At 47.1% G+C, this 24874-nt stretch overlaps 3 protein-coding genes across 6 annotated transcripts in view; 1 reads left to right on the top strand and 2 right to left on the bottom strand.

Annotated features, from left to right (window-relative positions):
* The window catches only part of HNRNPR (heterogeneous nuclear ribonucleoprotein R), a 23888-nt gene extending 23587 nt beyond the window's left edge, over window positions 1–301 (bottom strand). For 2 of the 4 annotated variants that reach the window (XM_042834596.1, XM_042834598.1), the window contains exon 1: window positions 195–301. In XM_042834596.1, coding sequence (XP_042690530.1) covers window positions 195–269 — 75 coding nt within the window. In that variant the 5' untranslated portion in view covers window positions 270–301. The remainder of the gene's footprint in view (window positions 1–194) is intronic. The other 2 variants (XM_042834597.1, XM_042834594.1) reach the window with 2 other exon arrangements.
* Window positions 302–4567: 4266 nt separating this feature from the next.
* Window positions 4568–5295, bottom strand: ATP5IF1 (ATP synthase inhibitory factor subunit 1; the record flags this gene model as incomplete). The annotated part of the gene is given in 4 exon segments (XM_042834601.1): window positions 4568–4845; window positions 4925–5037; window positions 5108–5223; window positions 5226–5295. Coding segments are annotated over 4 exon segments (441 nt in total), but the record flags the coding sequence as incomplete, so codon positions are not given.
* Window positions 5296–5358: 63 nt separating this feature from the next.
* DNAJC8 (DnaJ heat shock protein family (Hsp40) member C8) lies at window positions 5359–19243 on the top strand. Its single transcript, XM_042834600.1, has 9 exons — window positions 5359–5460; window positions 6693–6794; window positions 9846–9902; window positions 11638–11704; window positions 12308–12402; window positions 13217–13288; window positions 14307–14398; window positions 15253–15328; window positions 18463–19243. Exons 1-9 carry the CDS (start codon window positions 5392–5394, stop codon window positions 18583–18585), a joined length of 753 nt encoding a protein of 250 aa, XP_042690534.1. The 5' UTR covers window positions 5359–5391; the 3' UTR covers window positions 18586–19243.
* Window positions 19244–24874: the final 5631 nt, after the last annotated feature.

Here is a 24874-nt window from a genome sequence, read left to right as displayed (position 1 = left end):
TGCGACGCCCCCACCCCGCGTTCCGACGCGGCGCCAGCGCCTCGGGCCCGCCTCCGCCCGCGCCGGGCCTATCCCGAGCTCGCGGCAGGCCTCCCCGCCGCGGGGCCTACCCGGGAGCGCTCGCCCCCGGCCGCGGAGCGCCCTCACCGCGCGAGGGGACGTCCCGGCGCCCCTGACGCCTCCCGGGGACTCACCGGAGCAGGGCCTGCGCGGCGCAGCTCGGGCCCAAGCAGCGACGGCAAATGGCGCGCGCTCCTCCTTCTCCTCATGGACGGCGGTGCGACCCCGGCAACACGCGGGGTTTCCCGGAACTGTTTCCAGGGACCGCCGCTTCACCCACTCAGAACCTCCCGCTCTAGACGAGCTGTCGGCTCCACCTATAGAAGGTGGGAGGCGGAACCAGCCGGAATTCCCGGTGACCAATCGGAGGAGGGATCCGTAACCAATCGCGCGGCGCCTTCAACCCGGCGCGCCGGCAGGGCCGGAGCTGGGGCTTTTAAAGGGGCAGCGCCGCCCGCAGCTTCGGAACAAAGAGAGCGCGGGGAGCGCGCGGTGCTGCTCCGCCCTGAACGTGCAGCGCGAGGGCGGGCGGTGGCGGCTGGGCTCCGCCCTGGAGCTGCGGCCTGGTGGTGCCCCAGCGGGTGCTCCCGGGGGTTGAACCGATGTCTCTTTCACCGGAGCGCAGCCTGGTGGCTGTGTGGAGCCTTCTCGGTTCTGCCCAGCAGCGGCACCGCGAAGGGAAAGCGCTCAGGGCGGCTTTTGCCTCGTAAAGGAACCGGCCCCGAGCGGGGCTGGTAGCTCTGAGGCACGGCCGGAAGGGCTCCGTGTGGGACGTCTGAAGGATGTTAGCAGGGGGGTCCTGTTGCCCAGGTGTGCTGTTATTAGCTAATTAACTTGTGATTAAATAGAATTTATCTGCTGTGCCTCGTTTGTTTGGTCTGTAGAAGAGCAGCTCCTCCAGGTGCATGTTTGATGCATGTTTGATGCAGTGGTCTGTAGGAGAGCAGCTCATTGTCAGTGGTGGTGTTTCTCCCATTGGGTCTTCTCTCATCCAGAGCTGTAAGAACTGCTCTGAGCAGCTCCTTCTAACAACAAAACGCCTCTCCTGAAAGCTGCATGCATGTTAAGTGTTTGTTTGCGCTCCTATCGTGAGTGTGGATAAAGTTGTGTGCGTTGGCTGATGGATGTAAAAGCAGCTTTGGGATCTAGAAGTTGAAATCCATCTTAGGTGCTGGAGATGCTCTGTCTGCCCCAGGTGGAATGCTGTGTCTAGTTCCAAAAAGATGAGAATCTCCTGGATGCAGTCCGGTGGAGGGTGATAAAAGATGATTAATGACCTGGAGCCTCTGTAGTATGAGGACAGGCTGAGAGCCCTTGGAATACTCAGTCTGAGAAGAGAAGGCTGAGAGGGGGCTTATTGCTGTCCATAAATATCTGAAGTGCAGGAGTCAAGTCACTGGGGACAGACTCTTCCCAGTGTCATGAAGCAACAGAACAAGGGGCAATGGGCAGAAACTGGAACACAAGTGCTAACTCAAAGAACTTCTTTACTGTCAGAGCTAGAAGAGGCTGAAACTGTCAGGCTAAAAGAGGTGGAGTGGAGCAGTCTCCTTCACTGGAGATATTCGAGACCCATCAGGATGCCTATCTGTGTGACCTGCTTTAAGGACCCTGCTTTAGCGACGACGTTGGACTTCATGATCTCTGGATGTCATTTTCAACCCCTACAATTCTGTGCCTTGCAGAGCCTGCTTGGTGCTCATGGGTGGAGCTGTGACTTTGCATGTGAAGTCTGTGCTGCTTTGTATCTCCCATTTCCAATCTTGACTGTGGGGTCTCTCATGGCATAGAGCTGCAAGGAGTACAGTTACCACCTCATCCTTTAAGTTGATCAGCAGTTCATCTGGCTGGGAGTCAGTAGTATGCTCAAGGAATTGTCACAGCGCAAAAATAAAGAGGAATTGAGGGATCTGAACATCTGACTCTCCTCTGGTGCTTCAGAAATATCCTGCAAAACTCTTCCATTGACATAAACCCTTTACAGTACAAGACTGAGCATAATGAGATTACAGCAAAATATACATTGAGGTGCTTTTTGACAAGGCAGTAATGTCAGTTATTGAGCACTACCATATCTTGCAGCAGGAACATTCCTATTGTACCAACTGTCAAAATAAAAGCCTTGAAGGCATTGCTAACACTTTCTCATCTGTTCTGCACTGGCATTTCCTAAGTCCCCCTTGGGCAATTAATTCTGCACAGACAGCTGTAAGCAGTAGCAGGCTGTGGGTTTAGGTAGTATGGGTTGTTTTTTTTTTGTTTCTCATTTAATCGCCCAAATCCATATTGATTTGAGGTTAAACTTAACAGGTCCTTGCTGGCACAGAACTTATGCTTTTTTTTTTTTTAAATGCTATTTTTTTTCTGCCAAGAGTTTAATAATGTACACCATTAGCAACCTGGTGTTTGTAAGGCAGAATTTGGAATTAAACATGGATTAACTTTTAAGCCACCAGATGACCACCACACATTCCTTAACAGGACCTGGCACTATTACTTCTTCACTGTAATATGGAACATAAACCATTTCTGTTCCAACAATGCTTCCATCAAGCAGCCTGGTTGTTTGGATTTTTTTCTATGTCGAGGTCTGTGAGCTTTGTTTCACACCACAACAGGACCATTGTTATTCTGAGAATAACAGTATGAAAGTCATCTACTGTGTGCTGCAGACTGCACATACATTGGCTGTTAACAGGCCTGACCAAATTCTGATGTGAAATCAGATGTGTTCTCCTCGTACGTAGGTTGCTCTGAAAGTAATGCCTCCTATTTATTTCCATGGGAACTTTAACACAGAGCAAATTAATGCTATTTGGTAGAGCAAATTCTCAGCCACGAAGCACCATTTTTCAGCATAGTCACCACCATTAACTGTACATTTTCAACAGAGATGAATAAAAGCCTGTGTGCCACTCATAAAAATCTGCACCAGTGGAGGTGACCCACAGTTTCACAGCTGCTGTGATGGCATTACTGCTGAAATGCACCACCTACCACTTCAGTGTGCTCACACTCACTGATCTTTGCTAATGCTCAGCAAGGGTCAGCGGATACCATTTTTTTCCTGTCTTCTGTACATGGAATACCTTCAGCCAGGAGCAAGCTGTGACCTGAAGGCTGTAGATTGGTCCAGTGCAAAACAAAAAGCTGAGACTGTAGGGAAGCTCCAGGTGTTCTGGAACAAAGAGTAATTTTAAACCTTTAGTTATTTATTTATTGCTAGAAACTCCTGGAATGATGTTTCAGGTCTGTCTGTACAAGTGCTACGGGAACTACCTGGTTTAGTCAGGACAAACAGCATCTTTGAATCTAGGAAAGAGTGAAGTTCTGCTGCAGAGAATGAACTTGCACAGGTCTGGGAAGGCAGCAAGAAGTTCTGCTGCCTTGTGGACGCTCATGCAGTTGTGGTATCCCTGCAGCCAGCTGAGCATGAAGTGCTGACAGCACAGCTCCTGGTTTTCCCTTTTATTTCTGATTCTTTGAGCAACTGGGAGTGCTGGGGATACTGGCAAAGGAGTGAGGTGAGCACAACCATTATTCTCCCCCTGCAAAGGAACGGGTTTTCCAGCAGCTGTATGTATTTATTCTGCCACCTGCTGAGATTTTCCTGTTTTCTTAATAGCCAAGGGTTGAGTTTTGCTGAAATTCAGCCTGTTCCTATCACTCTACCACTTCTCTTCCAGGATTGCAGTGAAATTGCTCTATTTCCATGTTGGTAGCAAGGTAACAGCTGCTTCTGCTGTAGCATGTGACATGTTAACACACACACCAAATAGGACGTTTTCCACTGCTTTAGATATTATGATGGATTATTAGTGTACCTATTAAGGGTAATGTGCTGTGCACCTGCCTGTCTCCAGGAAACTTCTCATACACTGACTGAGGGACAATGTTGCTGTTATTACGGTGTTATTTTGTAGCATTTAAGCTCATTTTGTCTTGTATTGAGCCAGTCCCTCTGATCATAAAAAAAAGTGTTTACTTTGTCTTTGTTATATCTCATTTACCTTCTCTGCTCTGGAGGACTAGTGTGACAAAAAGGCACAAAGTGACCAAACTGGACAACGTGGGTAATTTGCATTAAAAAAAAAAAAAAAAAGCATACTGAACACCCAGGGTCTTCAGAAGAAAAATAAATTGGAAAAAAAAAAAATAAAGCAAGGGCAAACAACTCCGTTTACTGCTTTTGTTCAACCAAAAGTAAAGGGAGGAGGTCCTACCAGTTTGAACTCATGGTTTCAGGCTTTTATACCTTGTCACTTTCATCCTTGTTACCCAGCTTCTGCAGTGGTGTTGAGCAATGCCCCATCCCTGCAGGCATTCAAGGCCAGGCTGGATGTGGCTCTGGGCAGCCTGGTCTGCTGGTTGGCGACCTGCACACAGCAGGGGGTTGGAACCGGATGAGCATTGTGCTCCTTTTCAACCCAGGCCATTCTATGAGTCTACAATACTTACAACCAAACAGCAGATTTTTTTTGCCCCCTCATTAACCAGTTACTGAACAGAAGAGCCACTGAGCAGTTTATTTGACATTGTTGCCGACCACAGTATAACACAACACACGTGGATAACTCTGGCCAAAGCACGCAGCCTGCACGGCTGTTTTACACCAGAGGCAAACAACACCCAGCAGCAGCAGCTTAGTCATCATCCTTCAGCGTCTTGATCTTATGCTTGTGCCGCTCGATCTCCTTCTGCAGCCGCTCGATCTCCTTCTTGTGGTGATCGATCTCCTCTTCGTGGTGCCTCCTTAAGGCCGTCAGCTGCTCCCGTTCCTTCTCCCTGTAACAGAGCACAGCGCGAGGTGGGCCTGGCACGATGTGACCGCGTACGGCGTCCCGCCGGGGTTCCGGAGGCTCACCTGAAGTAACGCTCCTCCTCGGCCGCCTGCTTCTTACCGAAAGCCCCTCCGGCCTCGCGAATGGAGCCGCCGCCACCGCCGCCCTTCCCGGCGCCTTTGCCCAGCTCGCCCAGCTGCGGGGAAACGAGGCGTTGAGCGCCGCGCCCCGCAGGCTCGCCCCGCACCGCGCCGCCCCACACGCACCTGGTCTGCGCCCGAGCCCGAGCTCCAGGCGCGCTGCTGCTGCTGCGCCAGGAGGGCCCCGCGCAGGCCGCCCCTCAGCGCCAACACAGCCGCCATGTCCGCCTGCCCTTGGAGCGCCGGCACCGCGCCCAACCCCGCCGAGCGGGAAGAGCCCGACTGCGCACGCGCCGCTCCCGCCTCTCCGCCCCTCCCCGTTACCGCGACGCGCCGCCGCGGTCACGTGCCGGGGGCACCTCCTTCTCGGTCGGTTTCGCGCGTGCGTGTGGCATCACGTGGTGCTGGCGATGGCGGCTCCGGAGGAGCGCGGGGCGGGGGGCGCCGCCGAGGAGGCGTTCCTCACCTTCTACAGCGAGGTACCGGCGGCCGGCCGTAGGCGGCGGCGGGGGCGCGCGCGAACCTGGCAGCGCTCTCCAGAGCTCCCTTTGCCCGCTGACGGCTCGCCGCGGCCTAACCGGCGGCGCCGGGGCCTGGCGGGCGGAGCGGAGCCTGCGTGGGGGCGGGCGGGGGCGGCGCGGAGGGGCCCGGCCGGGTGAGCGCTGCGGGCGTGTGAGACCTGTGGCCTCGTGGGGCTCTGAGCGTTGCCCTCAGCTCTGCCCTCAGCTCCTCCGGCCCGCTTCGATGAATCCCCGCAGACCGCCGGCTCTGCTGTCAGCTCCGAGCCCAGCTGTTGTTGCCCTGCGGCCGGGGGAGCTGGAGGGGAACCCAGCGCAGTTCTCAGTGCGTCCCTCGGGTTGGTTAACTGAGCCCTGCCTGCGTGTACCTTCTCCTAAAGGTGAATAGTGAGTGCCGATAACGGGTTTGGGTTGGGTTACAGGGGGAGGATCGAAAAGCAACTGCGTTGCTGAAAAAAGATGGCCCAAGTGAGAGGTTTTTGCTTGCTTACAACGATGTGATGGCGTTCATTGTCTCTCCCGGCAGTGCTGGGTTAAAAGCAGCCGTGCAGTTGGTATCCAAGGTATCGGGATGACGGTTCTGGCAAAGTGTAGGAGTGAAGCGAGGGCAAAAAGGCACAGCTGCTGAGCAAGCTGTGGAAGACAAAAGCAGAAGTGCTTTCTAGATTTCTTTTACAGCTAAAAGATGATGCTGAAAGTACTGCCATGCTGTAGGAATCGCAGAATGGCCAGGGTTGGAAGGGACCTTGAGGATCACGGAGCTCCAACTCCCTGCCACACACAGAGCCACCAACCTCCACATTCAATACCAGCCCAGGCTGCCCAGGGCCCCATCCAACCTGGCCTTGAACACCTCTAGGGATGGACGGGGCATCACAGCCTCTCTGGGCAGCTGTTCCAGCACCTCACCACTCTCATAGCACAGAACTTCCCCCTGACATCCAACCTCAATCTTTCCTCCCACAACTTCAAACCATTTCCCCTTGTCATTCTGTTATCTCCCCTTTCAAAAGGTTGAAAACACTGAAAACACTGAAAAACATGCCCTGCTGATGCTTAAGTAACTACATGCTTGGGATGAGCAAAAGGTGTTGTGAATTACAGTGCAGGATGATAACAGTTGGTGTAGCTGTAACAGGAAGGCAGGTAAGCATGTTGTTATGGTTGGTTAATGAGTATCTTTTGTTCTGCAGGTAAAACAAATTGAAAAGAGAGACTCTGTTTTAACATCAAAAAACCAGATTGACAGGCTGACCCGACCTGGATCTTCCTATTTCAACTTGAATCCTTTTGAGGTTAGTCTAAGCATATTCTCCTGTCTGACTTAGCATGCCCAATTCTAGGTTTACTGAGAGTTTCTTTCCGAAAAGAGGCCAATTGTCAGAAAGATACAAATTTCTGAACATGGATTACAGTGTAGGAGACAGAAGGATGGCATGTAAGTGCTTAATGGCAGGAAGAAATTGTGTTCCATTGGCATGCTTCTCTTGTTTAACAGCACTGGGAGATTTGGCAGAGTAATACTGAATACTTTGTGAATGGTATCGTAACAGGTGGCACGCTGTCAGGTTCTCTTCTGACCACAGTTGACTCAGCATTTCTGATCATCCTTTATTTTGGGTGTTCATCCTACTGAACTTCTGTGCATAGAAGGATAGAGAGACTCCCACTTAGCATAGCAGAGAGCAATCCTGGAGGAGTCACTGGGAATTGGATTCCATGTTGTATTGTGCTGTTCCAGTTGCAATCGGTTAAAATCTTAAAAGGAAAACAGTGAGTAGAGCATATTGTGGTGGTGTTCTGGCTATTCATGCAATCACAGACTGGCTTGGGTTGGAAGGAATCTTAAAGCCCACTCAGTTCCAGCCCTCTGCCCTGGTGTGGAGCAATTGCTGTAAGTGATTTGCAAACTAAGGTACAGAATTGGTCACGGGTTCAGAAGCAGAGTGTAGCTGGTATTGAAGGAGTCCATTAAATGGCACAGAGTGTGGAGCAGAGTACAGACACTGCAGCCAGGTTCTGTGATCCATAGTGGCTCCCTGGGCAACTTTAGAGGTTGGCAGCATCAGGAGAACCTGGTATACTGACTCCTAAGAAGAGCAGTGCTGGGATGGGGACTTGGTAGTGCCAAGCTGCTTACCTGCAGCCCCCAGGCCAAAGGTCTGCTGTTGTTTTTTTGGACAAAATGCTGTCCTTTGATGAACTTTGCTCATTGTAATACCAAAACATCCCAAAGGCTTCTTCTCCCTGAGGTACAACTGCCCCTTACTGAGCTTGCATTCTGATTTTTTTTTTTTCCATCATATGTCTTTAAAAGCAAGGTGAGATAATTTTACACCAAGAATAAACAAAAATATGTGTGACTGAAGTTCCTCAAGCTCTACCTGTAAAATAAAAAATAGCATAAAAATGGCTTAAAAGAGGGAGAATGTCAGGGAAAATGCCATCAAATGTCAGCCATGGACCATCTTTTACTTCTAGGTTCAGTCAACAGGCTGAGCCACCATTCCCCTCCATAGGGATGCTTCTTGGGTAACACTTGCACACTCAGTAATGCTGAGTGCTTCCCTGGGAGACAAAGTAATTTCTGTTCATGTTCTTGGTTAACCTCTCATGCTTTGCAGGCAAATGTGTTTATCACCAGCAATCCAAAAGAACCTGTAATCTGCTGCTTTAATGAACTGCACAATTCACTGATCTAGCTGTGAAAGTTCCTAGTCTGGGCATGGCTCGAATTCTTTGAGTGGCCGTGGAACCCATTTGGATGCTGCCAGGTGAATTGGGCAGTGTGCTGTCTGTGAATCCATAGTCATGGAAGTTCTGTGACCAAACTTAAAGCTCTGGGTTGGGCACTGCTCAGAATCTACGCTCAGCTGTCCCCAGCCCCTCTGATAGCTGAGGACAAGCTGAAACGCAATGGAGTTTATTTTCTGCCAAATTTCATTGCCCTTTGGTGCAACACATGGGCTGGCTGCCCACTGCCAGATGAGGCTGCCTGGGCCCTGTGCTGCCCGGCCTTGAGCGCCTCCAGGGTTGAGGCATCCTGTGCCAGGGTCTCACGTGCCCCGTGATGAAGAATTTCTTCCAAATATCTAATCTAAATCTTCTCCTCTTTCAATTTAAAGCTGTTACCCCTTGTCATACAGCTGTACTTCCTGACAAAGAGTTCCTCCCCAGATTTCTTGTAGGTAATGGAAAGGTCGAAATGAGGTCTTCTAGAGCCTTTGCTTCTCAAGGCTGAACAGCCCCACCTCCCTCAGCCTCTCTTTACAGTAGAGGTGCTTCAGCCCTCTGAGCATCCTCATGGCATGGTCTGGATCTGCCCCAGCAGGTCCATGTCCTTATGCTGGGGCCTCAGAGCTGAATGCAGCACTGTAGTGGGGGATAATTGCTTCCTTTGCCCTGTCTTGTTAGCTGCAGTCCTATTGATGCAGCTCAAGATAGGATTGGCTGTCAGGGCTGTGAGTGCACATTGCTGGTGTGCTCTGTTTCTCATCCACTGAACAAGAGTTCTTTCCTGATGTCATCCCTGTCTTTTTTTCTAATAGACTCAGATGCTTTTCATAGCCCAAATTTAAGGCTGATTATTCAGGAGATTCACTTTGCAGTGTTTGAATCTGTGTACATCTCAGTACTGGACTTGGAGAGCAAATGACAGAAGCCATATGAAAAGTGAGCTGTAGCTTTTCTGCAAAAAAAGTGTTTTGTATTTCCAGATTCTTAGTGTCAGAACAGTGTGTATCCACGCTGAGCAAGTTCAGTTGTTGCTTAGTGCTTCTGTTAGTCAGTTGATTCACAGAACAGTTCCTAAACATTTTTTCTGAGTTTGTTGCATCCCTAAAGAACAATGAGTTGTAAGCTTGTTCATGGAAGCCAAACAGTAAAACTCTTCCATCTTTCAAAACCTAACAGACAAAATCAATAAATTCTAATGAAATAATGTGTTTCTTGTAACTGTTCTCAGTTACAAATTGTCTGACAGTGTCCCAGAGCCATGATGTGCTTCTGTTTCTACTGAACTAAGTAACGAATTTGGCTGAAGGTTTGGACCAAAGGTGGCTATTTAGGGATGGCAGCTGTCTGTACAAGATTAGAGTGTGGAGAGGGCTCTGGCATACTCAAAGAAATATAGCATTGCTTAAAGTAGAATGTCCCAAACATGCTGTCCCTTAAAATGTCTCCATTTTACTAGATGAAAACTCATATGCTGAGGCAGCTTCCCATTGGGGTGAGCTTTCTGACATTCAGCCTGTATGCTGATGAACCAAGTGTTCAGAACTTGCTTCCAGGAACCTGAAATGTGGGGCATAGCATTGAATTTGCTCTGTTGTTGTGATCTTTTTTAGGTTCTGCAGATGGACCCTGAAGCCACAGATGAAGAAATAAAGAAAAGGTTTCGACAGGTATTTGACTTTTGCATTTGAAGCTTCTGAAATGAACACTAGAAGCTCTGCAGAGATTGTGCAGCTGTGCTTGGGAATAGGGAAAGCAGTAGAAAAGTTGTGTCTGGGTAGAGACAAGAAGCTGTTTTGTGAAGAAACATGTAGAACAATCTTTGTATCCACGAGGGGAAAGCTGCAGAAGGGTGCCTGGTCTGTGCATGGTGTGCTGCTTTGTAAAGCATGTGACTGAGCTGCCATGAACTGAAGAGCCCACATATCAGCTGTGTATTGGAGTTTAGTCCGAAGAGGAGGACAACATTTGACAGAAATTTGAGGTCTGTCAAAATGTATTTCTCTTAAATGCATTACCTTTGATCCAGAAGTATTTATTTTTGAGATCTCCTTAAGAATTTCACCAGTTATTTTTTTTGTGGTTGGGCTGCCTGACAGAGCAGCAGCCCTTCTCAGTGGCTTTTCTTCATTGCTCCTTGCAACACAGGAAACATTATTCCAGACTTATTCTGCTGCAAATCTGCAGGAGAAATGCACGGTCAGTGCATGCAGCAGAAAGATGCAATTTTCAGAGGGCTGCATCTTGCCATCTGAATTTGTGCTGTGGGCATGGAGATCTGGCTTTAGCCAGCCAGCATCTCTCTTGTCCTGATGAAGGAGCGTGAGGTGGTGAGGAGCTGAGGTGGTGGCAGGTGCTCTGTGCTTTTTCATGGGGAATGGAAGGATAACCTTTCAGTCTGTTGCTGAGTTCTCAATTTTGCTTATTGGTGAACACAGCTGTCTTAGCTTTGTGCTGACAGAATACTGCAGAGAAGTGTTTTGAAGTCAAAGTGATGGAATGAAATCAGTGTGTGGAATTATTAACTGAAGAAATCGAATGCCTAACTGGAACAGCCAATAGAAGGAAAAAGATACTGGCTATTGCAAGGCACAGAGTAAATGAGCACTGTGCTGTTCTTGGGGACAGGAGAAAAACCTTTTTTCTATGAACCAGCAAGGGTCATGGGTCAGGAAGTGAATATTTTATGTTCACCAGTGCACTGTTTTCAGCATCATAGTAGGAAAGATGTAGATAAACTAGAGAGTCTGACTAACAGTGACAAAAATAAAAGGTATGGGAAAAGAATGCTGTGTGGAGAAACTTTTAGAGTGTTCTCATCCTTTAAAAAGGGAAAATAAGGAACATGTGCTTCTTGTTGCTTTAAGGCTGTCCTAAAGATGCTAGTGATCAGTGTCCTGACTGCTCTGCAGAGACTGCTTGACTTTCTGTGAAGGAGTCTAAGGAAAAAATGTACTCATCGTTTGAAGTGGTTCAGTATTTGAATAACTTTAGAGATCCTGGAGGACTTCTGGGGAGGTATAGAACAAGAGGTAAACCATGGCTGAGGATGGTCTTTGTGGATTTGTTTCTTTTTAAGACCAAGGGTTTGAAACTCGTGTGAACAAATGGTTGATATCAGCCCTATGCTGCTGTGGCTGGAAGGTGTTTGTATGGCTGCATGGCCCAAACTGCAGCTTCTCCTAGCCTTCCTATTACAGAAGTTGGGCCTGGTTTTCAGTGAGAAGCCATTATAAACTTTTACTGATGTTCAGGCTGCCATTCTGTCAGCTGATTTGCCTGTACACAAAGGGATGTCATCTCTTCTGATTCCTCCTGTCTGAGCTGCTCTCCTCTCACAGAAAGCACTGAAGTACTCTTTTCTTTTTTGCAAAGATCTTGAGGGCAAGATTCTTTGTTTTGCAGCTGTCAATATTGGTACATCCAGACAAAAATCAAGATGATGCAGATAGAGCTCAGAAGGCATTTGAAGGTAAGTCTGTGCTGCTGACTCTCACCCTTTTCTGAGCTGCAGTGTGGTAGTAGTTGGGCTGCTGTTTTTCTGTAGCTGTTTTAAATGCTGGTAAGGTCTGGGGCCCCACCAAAGGACAGAATTGTTGCAGAGGTGTCTTAGATGAGAGAAGCAGATGGTGGCATTTGGTTGGCATTTCAGCAGCAGCATTGCACTAGGTGGCAGTAGTGGTATTGTTGTTAGTTTGCAGTGGGACAAACTCATCCATTGGGCTTCAGGGTACTTTAAAAAAACCTGTTTATTGTGTGCATTAGATTTTATTCAAAGACTGTACAACAGTAACACAGTGATTTCAGAGGCATTGCCAACCTCAAGCTTAACCTCGTACCTTGTAACTAAATCACTTGGTAGGATTGATGCTTTAACCTGCATAGTCCAGAGGTGTCTGACACTGTGACACTGCAACACCCCAAATCTCATTTACTGATCATGAAATCACCAGGGTGTAATGGGGGAAAAAAAACCAAAACACAGAAAACACCTCAAAGCCCTACAAAGTGGCAATCTTGTGATGCCTTGTGAATGTGACTACTGGTGCTATTAACACTGGCACTTGTTTTTTAGCTGTAGATAAAGCATACAAGTTGCTGTTAGATCAGGAGCAAAAGAAGAGAGCCTTGGATGTGATACAGGCAGGAAAAGAATATGTGGAACATACTGTAAGTATTCCATAAACTGTTCTTAATTTGGTTTTTTTATATATCTTCCGTGTGTTCAGGTCATTAAAAGGTGAACTGAGCAAAACTCAGGATGCAGCTGTGCAGGTGGACTGAGCTTCTCAAGACATCCACAATTGTGCTTTGTCCAAGGCTGCGTTTGAGCCCAGTGCAGGATAACTCAGTGAAATTCAGTACTGGAAATAATTAGGTCAAGCCACAAGATCTGACCTAAATAGTTTTTTCAAGTCTGTGAATGAACACTGCAGTTCAGATCTGTGTAGGTGGAAGATAATAGGTGGTGAAAGCTGAAGACTGGGAAGTTTTGGGGAAAAACGACCTATAAGATAAGGAGCTTGGATTGCAGTGGTCAAGAAGTGAGTTGAGTAACATGAGCAGACCATACGTAACAAGCTGATATGGGAGAGCTCAGGTGCTGTAAATAAAGGCACGCTTTATGTTCTGCTTGTTATTGTTAATGTTTCAATATTGCAATGCAAAATAAACTTCCTGCTAGTCTGAATTGTACGTGCTGGATGTAAATGTACCTTAACAACAAACTAACAGAAAAAAAGAAGGGGATTATGCTGGATGAATAGTATCTAATGTGTCATTTCTCATGCCTGCAGTTCACGTGACAGCGATCGTGCGTATATTTGGGCTGAAGGCCAGGAGATTTTGATGTAAAATAAAACATAGATCTAAATCAAGAGCTTACCGTTATCCAAAGTTCTTCACGGAACACAGTGCTGCTCAGATACAGCGAGGGGAGCTGTGTAAAACTTTGTAGGCTCTTACTTTCATTCTTAATCTTTAGGTGAAAGAAAAAAAGAAGCAATTGAAGAAGGATGGAAAACCTCCCAATGTAGAAGAAGATGATCCTGAAGTTGTAAGTTGTGCTTCAGGGTGACTGAGGAGCACAGGATGTGTTTTGAGAAATGCGAATCAAAACCAGCATGCAGACATTTCTTTGGCTGTTTGAGTGTTGTAAATCTTTCTGCTTACAGAAGAAAAAGTTGTGAGTGTAGAAGTTCCATCCATTGAATTACATCCATTCTGGAAGTGGTTTGACTGCAGTGTAAATAGGAAATGCATTGTGATATTACGTGGAACAAAATATCCAGTTTCCTAGGAGCAAGGCCCCATTGCTGGTCCATCATACACTCTTTTTGGAATTGAAGTTCATTTTGTGTTCTGAATGCTGGAGCTGTGGCATTCTTACTGCCAGCAGAGGCTCACATAGAACCCACTGCAGCTTCTAAAATGTGCTTTTAGGGACATTTTGTAGGAAGGGTTGTTTGGGCTGTTTCTGGCACATAGGATAGATTTGCTGTTCTGTAACAAATTAATCTTACAAATTCATCCTTTTTTTTTTTTTTCCTATGATGTGTTTTTTTCCCTCTTGGTATCATCCTAATAATGGTCTTATTTTACATTGATTTTCAAAGCTCTTTTGCTGTTCTTTAATAATGAAATTTTAATTATAGTGATATTTTCCACATGAAGGCCAGGGCTGGATTGTTACAACACATCAAGGAGGTCTGCTGGGAAATCACCATCTAAACAGTGACCATTCAGCCTTCTTTAATATGTCAAATATCATGGCATTGCAGAACTCTGTGGAAAAAATAAGAGAGCTTGAAATGAAGTTCAGTTTAGGCACAGCTTCATGAATACAAATGAAAATGAGATATTATTAGGCTATTAAGTAGTTGTTTCCTGGTTATGTTAAGACCAGAATTTAATTGGCTGTGTTTTATACCATCTTCTCCATCTCTGCTTTGCGCTGCCCTCAGTGCAGGCCAGCAGGCTGTGCTTCTTTTTGTGCTTCTTACATTCTTCTGTAAAACAGATTTCTCTAGCTGTGTTAACGTGCATTGTTTCAAAACCAAATTTGTGTTTTGCAGTTCAAACAGGCCGTGTACAAACAGACAATGAAGCTCTTTGCTGAACTGGAAATTAAGAGGAAAGAAAGAGAAGCTAAAGAAATGCATGAAAGGTACAGATAACATTCTGCTTGTGCAGCTCAGGCTCTGCTTTGCCCCTCACACTTCCTAGGAAAAGATTAGAAATTGGAGAATCTGAGGAAAGTGTTTTTGAACTGACCTTTGGGAGTCATCTGCTCCGACCTGCTGCTGGAAGCACAGCCTTGGATTAAGTTAGAATGAAGCCTGTCAGAATGAAGCCTGAATTCTAATGATGTAGATTCCATGTGTTCTTTGTTGAGTGTAGATGTCTGCTGTGCTGGAAGAAAGCGAATAGGAAACGTTCCCTCCTATTCTTAAGATACATTTACTACGCTGATATGATCTGTAGAGGCCAGCAAAAACAACGAAATGGTTTTACATGTTGTCAGCATGCAAGCAGTTGATTTTTATTTTTAACTAATTGCCAGAAATACCTCGTGGCACGATTGTCATCAATCACCTGTTGCCTGAGCAGTTGCTGTAGATGCACTGAGCTGGGCTTCTGTAGATGAAAATTAAGGAAAAAACCTTCTCATTCTTATTTGCATGCTCATGTGTTTGCTAACTTCTCAAAATGTGTACCCTGAGCAGTTTTAGATAGCTACCACTGGAGTTATTAAGGATTCCAACTTGCTTTACAAGAGAAGATGACTCGCTGGTTTGATTAAATGTGTGTCTGTGCTCAGTGGTGCCATGTTAGCATCTTTTCTCTCTTCGGTTTTGAAACCAGTTTCCTTGCTGTGAAGCCACAGTTGTCCATATTTACTGACAAGAACTGTAATTTGCCAGAAATTGGAAGAGCTTTCAGAGATGTGTTGAAAGTGTCACCGTGTTTCTTTAATTAAGGTGCTTGTGGTTCACAGCTTCTTTGTGACTTCCTTTCCAGGAAACGACAAAGAGAAGAAGAAATCGAAGCACAGGAGAAGGCTAAACGAGAACGAGAATGGCAGAAGAACTTTGAGGTAATCAGCAGCTGAACTGAATGCCACTAATAGGATGGGCCTCAGCAATTCTTGGCTGTGCTGCTGGAAATGCCTCTGCAAAAAGAGAGACTTTTTGTTGGCAGGTGCTCGAGCTAATTTAGATAAATGCTTAAAGAAATCATAGCATCATCACAGAATGGCCTGGGTTGAAAAGGACCACAGTGGTCATTGAGTTTCAACCCCTGCTGTGTGCAGGGTCGCCAACCACCAGACCAGGCTGCCCAGAGCCATGTTGTAGAAATGGTTTGGCATAAATCTGATAGAGCTTTGATATCCCTTCTCTAAAACAGGTGTATTGTAAATGAAGTTGCAGTATTTTTTCAGCTCTGTCCGCATCTTCTTCTTAGCCCAAGTTGGAAATTGGAATTACTCCTTAGCCCGAGTCACTGGTGGTAATCATAGCTGTTCAACCACTGGTTTGAGCTGGGTTGGTTCTTATCAAACAGATTGCTAACAGTTAGGGAATCTGTATTTCTTACAAGTACCAAAGATCTAAATAATTGCTACTTCCCTTTGCTCCTTCTAGTCTGTATTGAAGGTCCAGATATCATAAGTGGCTCTGTGGTTGTTGTGCTGCCATTGTAGGTGACAGACCTACAGTCTGCCAAAGTATCTGATCTAGCCTGTAATTCTTCCTTTATTACAGACCAGAGGGCAAGTTCTGTGGCATGGAGGGCTGGGTGGACAGGGAAGAATATAATAACCATATGCAGGACCTTCTGAAAGGATGTGCTAGATTGTTCAGCTACCTTCAAACTCAATTCCAGGCTATGTTCTAGAGTCCTTTAAAAACAAGGTGCCTGGGAGAGAGTTGTGTGTGCTGGGCTGGCATCCTTTGGAAAGCAGACAGCTGGGATTTTTCCAGAGACTTAAATGGGCAGAGTTTCTCTATTCATATGCTGAACTGTATGGATACAGGAAGCTGGGTGTTCTGGAAAACACTGAACTGACTGCATTTGTGTAATACTGCTGCCTTGAGTGCACAGTGGAGTTTTGTCATGTATTGCCAGGTAGAGAAATGTTGTGCCTCTGGTAGTGTTGCTGGCAGAACTTCTGTGGTCATTGTGGTTGGAGAAGTTGGGTGTTGCTGCTCTGCAGATGCAGAGGATGGAACCTGAGGAAATGTGAACTCATATTACAAGCAAATAATGATGTACCAAAAAGGAGAACTTCTGAGCTACTGATACTGGTCCTAAACAGCTGAACCTCTGCACTTACGTCTTCTCCAACCTTGCTGGTGACAACTCCATAAATATGAAGAGAGAGTATCAGAATTACGTGCTAATGTTCAAAATAGATCATCTAATCTGCAGGCATAAGAAGTTTATTCCTGCTTGTGGCCATAGATGGGAGAAAGTATACTGACTGTAGCTGCCTTATTCCAGGCTTGTAGCTGCCTTTGCAGAGTATCTGAAAGGAATGAGCGTGATGTCCAAAAAAGAAAGGCCTGCAAAGGTGCCTGTGCTGCCTCTGCATCACTCTTCTATGGTTACCAGCTCCTGGTGATTGTAATCCCTGCTTGAGCACTGCCTGTTCTCTGGTCAGCTCTCCTGTCTCTTTACTCTGAGGACTTGTACTTTTGATCCTTATATGTGTTCTGCAATATTGCTGGATCGTCATAGGATCAGCCTTGAGAGCTCAATCATGTTTTGGTGTATCCAAAAGGAGTAAGTTTTAATGTCTGCTTTCTCCTCCTTCCCCCTACCCAATATTTGCTTTCCCAGAAATTTCAAGCTAAGGTGGCTTCTACCAACAAATTGTAAGGAACAAGAGGCTTAGAACAGAAGTTGCCATATCCCTCAAAAAAGTGTTATCATGCAGTAATCGAGGTTGGAAGGGATCTCTGGAGGTGAACTTTCCTACTCAAGCAGGTCCACCTTGAGTCATTTGTCCAGGACCATGTGTTTCCTAGCACTCAGAACCTCCTGTGTGTCAGCCTGTGCCCATTGCCTCCTGTCCTTTCGCTTGGGTACCACTGCAAAGTCTTGCTCTGCTTTCATTGCACCTTCCCTTCAGATCCTTGGTGTGTTGATGAGGAATCCCAACTGAGCTTTCTCTTCTCTAGGCTTAACAGTCCCAGCCAGCTGTCTCAGCCTTCTTTCATAGGAGAGATGTTCCAGTCATAGCATCTCTGCGGCCCTTTGCTGGACTCTCTGTAATAACTTGATTTCTGTCTTCTGCTGGGAAGCCTGGGACTTAATGCAGCACTTCAGATGTGACCTCATCAGTGCTGAGCTGATCACCTCTCTTAGCCTGCTGGCAATGCTCCTAGTGCAGTCCAGGGTACCCTCAGTCACCTACGTGGCAAGGATGTGTTGCTTGTGGTCAATGTGGCATCCATCAGGACCCTCAGGACCTTCACTGCAGAACTCCTGTCCAGCTGGGTGACCTCCAGCACATATTGATGCAGGGAGTTGTTTCCCCAAGGGCAGGACTTTGCACTTTTCCTCACTGAACTTCATTAAGTTCTTACTGGATGCTTTCTCCAGCTTGTCAAGGTCCCTCTGGATGGCAGCATGACCCCGTGGTGTCTCAGTGGAGCATTAGATTTTTGTGTCATCTGCAAACTTACTGAGCGTGCACTGTGTCCCATCATCCAGATCCCTGCCTTCTGCCATACAGTCGTAGAGGAGAGATGGGAGGGAGGAGAACAGCTGTTGTAGCTGAGCCTGTGTGCAGCTCCAGTGGTGCAGGCACAGGTATTTATTCAGAAGGGACTTGAGCTTGTGGATCACACAGTGAAGTGAGTCATCCCTGCACTTGATCAGTCCTGAAACCTTCAGCCTTTAGGGGTCATTGGTTGACTTTGTGAGGAGTCTTTTTTTTTTTTCCCTTCTCAGGAGGATTCAGTATGCTGTAATCAGGCCTGCATACCCCAAGCTCATTTCTTTTGAAACGAGAAGGCAACATATTGCTTACACTGGTGTTTGTGAACTCACCTGTGGCTCCATTGTGCTGCATCTGTTGCTGTGGCTTTTCAGTGTCTGTATGTCCTGCCTGCCAGGGTGCAGCATAAGGAGCAAATTGGTACCAACCTCTCAAAGCTAGTTTGCAAAATCTGCTCTTTGGCTCTTGCAGTTGTTAACCTTCCTCTTCCTCTCCTTTGTTTCCAGGAAAGTCGGGATGGTCGTGTGGACAGCTGGAGAAATTTCCAGGCAAATACAAAGGGCAAGAAAGAAAAGAAGAACAGGACCTTCCTGAGACCTCCTAAAGTAAAAATGGAGCAGCGCGAATGATCTTGGCAGCACTGCCAAAGAGCAGCTCCCCAGCCCCCTCCCTGCTTTTAAGGACTCATTGGCACCTAGAGTAAGAATTGCTTTTTAGTAGACTGTTTGTTTCCTGTTCAATTAATTATTGGTCAAAGTATTTTTTTGTACTCAGTCCATTTGAACTAGGGCCATAATATGAACCCAGCCAGGAACCCGCTAAATGTAGAATTCGTGGCTTAGGAGGGTCCCCCATTATTGCTGTCCTGTCTGTCTGCTGCCCTGTAACTTGATGTTTTGTACTTTACAGAGATTGTGCTGTTTCACTCTATTCATTTCTAGTTTGAGAGCTGAACAAGATGTCAGAAATGCATCTGTACCTGTGCAGGCATCGTCTTTCTCAGCAAGTTCAGCTTCAGAAAGGTCTGAGCTGACTGTGGAGATCTGCTTCCATTACTGTTCAGTGCAGCTGTTGCAGTTAAGAGACCTGCAGCTCCTCCCTGCACTGCATGGTGCTTGGAAGGACTCTTCTCCCAAGATCTGATTTCCATTCTGAAATCCCAGCTCTCAAGCTTACACTTCTGTTAATCTCAGACCAGCTGGTCACTTTCTGTAAAGATAAAATAACGTCTCAAATAATAGTTATGTTGCAATGGTCTGTATGTAAAATAAATTTTTACCCAAGTTACCTTTTTTTTTTTCTTTTTTCTTTTTTCTTTTTTTTGCAAGGAATTATTCAAAGATACAATTGCAAATTGAGTGCTGGCCACTGAGATGTTACTACTGCTCAGTAACACTTGCCCTGGTAAGGTTTTGCAATTATTCCAAAAGTCTGATGTGACTTGAATTTGAGTTAGTAGTCCTCCATTGTGGCAATAAGGAAGACTGGAAGAAGACATCTCTTCCCTGGGTGCTGCCTGAGTGGGCTCTGAATGTTCCAGGGTCCATGCTGATTCCTGTTCTTGTTGCCATGCCTTTGGGTGGTGAGCACAGATGGGGTGGGAGGACTTATGAATGTGGCAGGGGGAGTGTAACGTCTCAGAACTGTGGGATCACATTAAACTCGTGAGTTTTGTTTTTCAAAATTGTGCTTCAGGTGTTCATTTAAGTTTCAAAGAGATTCTCAGCTGTTCAGAGGCATACCACCTGGATTGTTCTACTGATTCACGTGTTCCTGGTGGAGTCCTCTGTTCTGTCCTGATGGCAGTCCTCACATCTGGGACTTGTGTGTAGATGATCCCATGAAGATACTGCTCTTCGTCCTCCTCGCCGCCTCTAGCCTGTTCACTCCTGTTCAGCTTTTATACCCTTGTCTTCACATTAGTTCAGTCCACTGTGCTGATTTTTGTGCCTAGAACATGGTCAAGTCAGAAGGATGGTTTTTGCCGCCCCTGAAGAGGTGTTTTATCTTCCAGTGTCTCAACCAATAAGTTTTGATGATTGAACTCTTTCTGCATGCTGCAGAAGGGTGATGTGATCAAGCAGTGTTACCACTCAGTTCTCTGCAGGAAAAGCAGCTCCCAGACCAGCAGTGCTTTCTGACACAGCCTGGGGCTTAGATGAATTTGCTGAAAGGTGGCTTGTGTTTTCCACTTGCTTCTGTTTCTTCTTTTCCTGTAATACACTGGTCTGGGTGGCCAGATGTAGTGAAACATACCTTCCTAGTAAAACTAAGGTAGACTGAACTGTACAGCGTTGCTGTGTTCAGACAGTGAAATTCCTTTTTATTGGCGTTGCTCATTCCTTCATCAACTGGGAATGCTTTGGTGGGACACAACTTCTTTGTTGAGGCAGCAATTAGACTCAGTCGTGGGGAAAATGTTAGTTAACTTCTGTGGTGTTATTTCTGAGATGCATCTCCTGTGCTTCACAGACGAAGGCTGTAAGAAATGAGCAGTGCTGGGCAGTAGCTCAGAGGGTTTGAGCTCTGTTGTGCAGACGATCCATCTGGAATCTCTCACCCAGAAGATGCTGTTCCTTTCACTCAGCTGGCTCTGGTTCCCCTGTCAAAGTATTTCTCACTTAGAGATCTCCCCCAGTGACTTTTCTCCCAGTCATTGTTTTTGATTTTGAAGTCTTGGTCTTGCTGGTAGCGTTTCCTTTCACATGGTTTAATGTCTTTGCTGACACACGGTGTTGACCTTTCAGATCTTCTTTTCACGTTTTTTTTCAAGTAGCACAGGATGAGTCCCATTAGAGCTTGAGATTTTTCTTATGTGAAGTTCCTGATTCTCTTTCTCAGAAATGCATCTGTTTATGAGTGTGACCAATGGAGCGATGCAGCACTGACACTGAGTGCAGCCTTGAGCTCCTTTGAGTCATTTGTTCCACTGAGTGTGCCTTGCTGTGCAGCAAAACGTGTCTTAGAAATAGAAATGTCTTAGAAATAAGGTTGTTCACTTTCAATTTAGCTGCTCCTGTTTGCTTTCTTCCTGTTCCACCTGTATGCTTATATGTCCAAGTATGCAGTTCTTCTCCTACCTTATCTACTCAGCCAAGTCCTTCGAAGCTTCTCATCAGCTTGGTGATCTTTAACAGCAACAAAATACCTGGCCCTTTGCTGACTATTTCCCTGCTGTATTGAAGGGAGGTGAATCTTGATCCTTTCATTCAGGCTTTGTAAAATCAAACTTGTTTGAATTGCTTGGATGGATAATAATGCACCATGTGGGTGCACAACAGATGCAGCCTGAGCTGTTGCTCAGCCTCTGCAGTGTACACCAAGGCTGTGGGGCAGACTGAATGAAACACTTCAATTTCAAGAGGTAGAGATGATGCAAATCCTAAAACCCTGAGATCATCTTCTTTGGAGCTGTTTTTGGGTCAGTGCTGCGTGGAGGCTAAAGTGTTTGTCCTTGATACTTAAAACCAGAAAACACATCAGTGGGAGTAAGGAGATCTCTAGGAATCCCAACGTTGTTCCTAAAGGTTTTGGTTCTCATCTGAGGCAAAGATTCTGCCTTTCCCTTTGCAAATCAAGTTATGACAGCTGTAGAAACCTGAGTGATAAGACAGATGAAATCTGTTCTTGAAGAGGCACGAACCATTGTGTTACTCAACGTTTATCTTAGGTTGTCGCACATAGTGGTGTTCTCTCATTTACTTCTCCTGCTCAGGAGCCCTCTTAGTGAATAGAGTTCTATTAGCAGAGACAGAATGAAGTAAAACAATCCTCCTTGCTGTGAAGCCATGTTGTGGAGCTGCCGTACAGATTGCACAGATGCCTATTTTTTATACATGCTTTACTGTATAGCCTTCAAAAAGAGTACAGAGGGAAATCAAGTCATCAAGCTGTTCTCTTCCTGAACCCATGAACAAGAAGTTATGGAGGGAAATGAACAAGAAATTGGTTGAAAAGACAGAAATATGTTTCCTGCTAGCTGAGGAGGTCTCTGCCACAGATTGGCAGATGCTGGTGGAGATGCTTTCTTCTGCTTATCATCCCCTAGCTCCTGCTGGACATGGTTTGCAGTCAGGTGGCTTGGTCCAGCACCACCTTGCCTATGCTGTGTATGCTGCTGTATCTTCTGGCCTTCCTGTTCCCTAAGAGATGCCTATCCTTGCAAATGCATGGAGAACTCCTCTTTTTCCTACCCTGCCTATTTCAGGAGCATAACTGTAGCTCTGGGGTATTGCCTATAGGTATGGCAATGCTGGATAGAAGGACCCAGGTAGCAGAGATCGAGGGCAGGTCCTCTTCCTCCAAATAGGAGGTTTTTGTGCTGGACTGTGCTCTCTCAGAACATCTTAAACTGTGAGAGGTTGGGCTTTAGCGTAGCAAGTTTCCTTCACAAAGAATTTGGCTGTTGCAGTGCTGTTATCTAGAACACAAAGGCTGTCACGGCTTCCTTTTCTTCTTACAAATGGAGATAGAAGCAAACAAGGCCTCCTCTGCTCGGGCAGCTGCGATTCACACGGCCATGGGATGCAGGCGTTGTCTCTTATCTTGTGTACCAACGTGCTGCCCAGGGCCTGACAGCACGCATGGCTGTGCTGGGGGCTGAGCTGCATGCTGTGCTCCTCTGGCTGCTGGCAGCTCCTGTGGTTTTAGCAATGCCTTTTGCTGCTTGGACTTGGTTTTGTGCACAAAACGGGCACAAAAAGGCTCCAGAGTCCTTGGGCAAGAATGGCTACGTCCTTTGCGAGAACTCAGCCTTTAATTTCTAGCACATCTGTAGCTTGACCTCTTCCATATCTCTGCACTGGACTCTTCACGTTGCCAGCCTCTCTGACAGCCTGCTTCATTGAGATTTCCCATCTGAGATACCTGCCTGTCCTACAGCTGCAGAGAACTCAGTCAAGTTGGAAAAGACCTCTGAGATCCCAAAGTCCATCCCCACCCCTACTGCTGCCCCATCCCTCAGTGCCACATCCCTGTGGCTCTGGAGCACCTGGTGACCCACCACCCCCTGTGCAGCCTGTGTCACTGCATCACTGCTCTCTTGGAAAAGCTGTTCCTAATATCCAACCTGAAGTTCCCTTTATGCTGCAACTTGAGGCCATTACCTCTCATCCTAAAGTCCTTGTGTTATCTTTTGTATCCTTCTCCCAGATAACAAAAAATTCATTTTTGTTTCAATCATGTCTATTAGAAAACCACACGGCCCCTCCTCCAAGCCAGAACGGAAGGGTGACCTGTCAAATAGCATTAATATGAACATGAAACTAAGGTGCAGAGTCACTTGCTTTTGCCTTTTGTTCTCACCAAAGCAAGCAAGGATGTAAATTGAAAATAACGGATGAGATTTATCTATCACCCATCTTATCTGGTGCATCCTTTTCAGCTGCAGGCACACCCCGTCTGGGCGCTTTGCCATGTTGACCTGGGTGGAATGGAGTTTATGTGAGGGTATTTTGATGACGAGGAGCGGTAAAGGAAAATCATGCTGGCACATGGCCCAGCACAATTCGAGCAGAGCAGCTGGGTGTCCAGCAGGCTTAGATGGGGACCTGTGTGACTACAGTCTGTGTCTGTTCCTTTTGGTAACAGCCCAGGTTGGATATGATGCGCTTTCAACATACTTCTGTGCACCTACCCGCAGTGGTTGTTCAGCCCTTTGGGGCTGTCCCAGCTCTCAGAATCCTCATGCCTCCTTCCTTGCAGAAACCAGTGCTGGCTCTTGTTAAGAGAGAGAAAACCCAGCAGCATTTCCGTGTTAAACAGCCTGCGGTGAATGCAGGCAGCAGAAGGAAATGTGGAATCTCATTACAGCACGAGTGACTCAAACTGGTGTTATGCCTGTAGTCTGTGCAATATCGATGCACAATTGGGGAAACCCTAGGTGGAACCTGGCCATTGCCCTGGGGCTATGGCAGCAAACCAGAGAGTGAGCGGGCTCCAAAGAAAGGGAGCTCCATCCATCCTTTCTTCCCTAAGTGGTGGGAAAGGAGCTGCCATGAGGGCAAGGGAACTTGCAGCCACAGCCTGGGGTGTTTTTCTGGCTGGTGTTTCCCCATCACCCTCTGGGACTCCTACACTGAGCAGCCTCATACTGACACAGTGCCTCACTGAAGTCAGCTGCTGCTGAGATGTTGGAACAAGCATGGAGTGCTGTGCTGGCTGCCACCCGTGCTTGGAAGGGAATGAGAAGCCCAGAGGATGCTGAGCCCGGACCCCTGGTGTGGAGCTGCTGCAGGTGGGGCTGCCCCATCCCAGGGCACAGGATGATGCCAGAGTAGCGAGCCTCTGTCCTGCACAGCCATTTCCCTGTGAGATCCGTGGTTTGCACCAGGGTGTGGCTGGGGCACGTCGGAGCCGTGTTGCAAGTGCCAAGAGGGAAGTGAGTCACCCACCTGTGGACCAGCGCCTTCTTTCCCGTCCCTGCTCCTCCTGACAGAGCTCCTCCAGGCCTGGCACGCTGCTGCTGCTCACGGAGGACCAGCGTCTGCTGGGCTGGATAGCCCCAAGGTAAGGGCATCCCATCCCTTCTGCTCACCTCCCTCCCGAGCTCATCAGCTCTTTCTGCTCTGTGTTGTGGCGGTGGGATGCAGGCTGGCTGTGCATCCCCAGGAGGTCTCTGGCCTGAGGCTGCCCTGTCCCTCTCTGCCTGGCTGCCCCCAGCAGATGTGTGTGTTTGTGCCCTGAGTGGTGGCACTGCCCTGTGCCCTGCTGACAGCTCACAACCACAGAATAGAAGTGGAATCGTGGCGATGCGGCGGTGGCAGTGCAGTCCGTTGCTGTTTGTCTGGGGGCTGTTTTAATGCCATCGCTGTAAGGGGGCACCAACACGGCTTCTGGGCAGAGCACAGCTCTCACTGCAGCCATCGTGCTGGAGAGCCCTGCACTCAGTGCCAGTGATGGGGATTTCCTGCCCAAAGG

The sequence above is a fragment of the Centrocercus urophasianus genome, unplaced genomic scaffold, assembly GCF_019232065.1.
Source record: "Centrocercus urophasianus isolate 14NV4802_14NV808 unplaced genomic scaffold, USGS_Curo_1.0 seq_48, whole genome shotgun sequence".
Taxonomy (NCBI): domain Eukaryota; kingdom Metazoa; phylum Chordata; class Aves; order Galliformes; family Phasianidae; genus Centrocercus; species Centrocercus urophasianus.
The sequence above is the reverse complement of the archived record's forward strand: the minus strand, read 5'-3'. Positions and strand labels throughout refer to the sequence as shown.

Bases quoted from the DNA above. Each gene is read 5' to 3' on its own strand.
- DNAJC8 (XM_042834600.1), top strand. From the start codon at position 5,392: ATGGCGGCTCCGGAGGAGCGCGGGGCGGGGGGCGCCGCCGAGGAGGCG. The intron at 5,461-6,692 runs GTACCGGCGGCC...TTTGTTCTGCAG, and splicing joins TCCTCACCTTCTACAGCGAG to GTAAAACAAATTGAAAAGAG. The intron at 9,903-11,637 runs GTATTTGACTTT...TTTGTTTTGCAG, and splicing joins TAAAGAAAAGGTTTCGACAG to CTGTCAATATTGGTACATCC.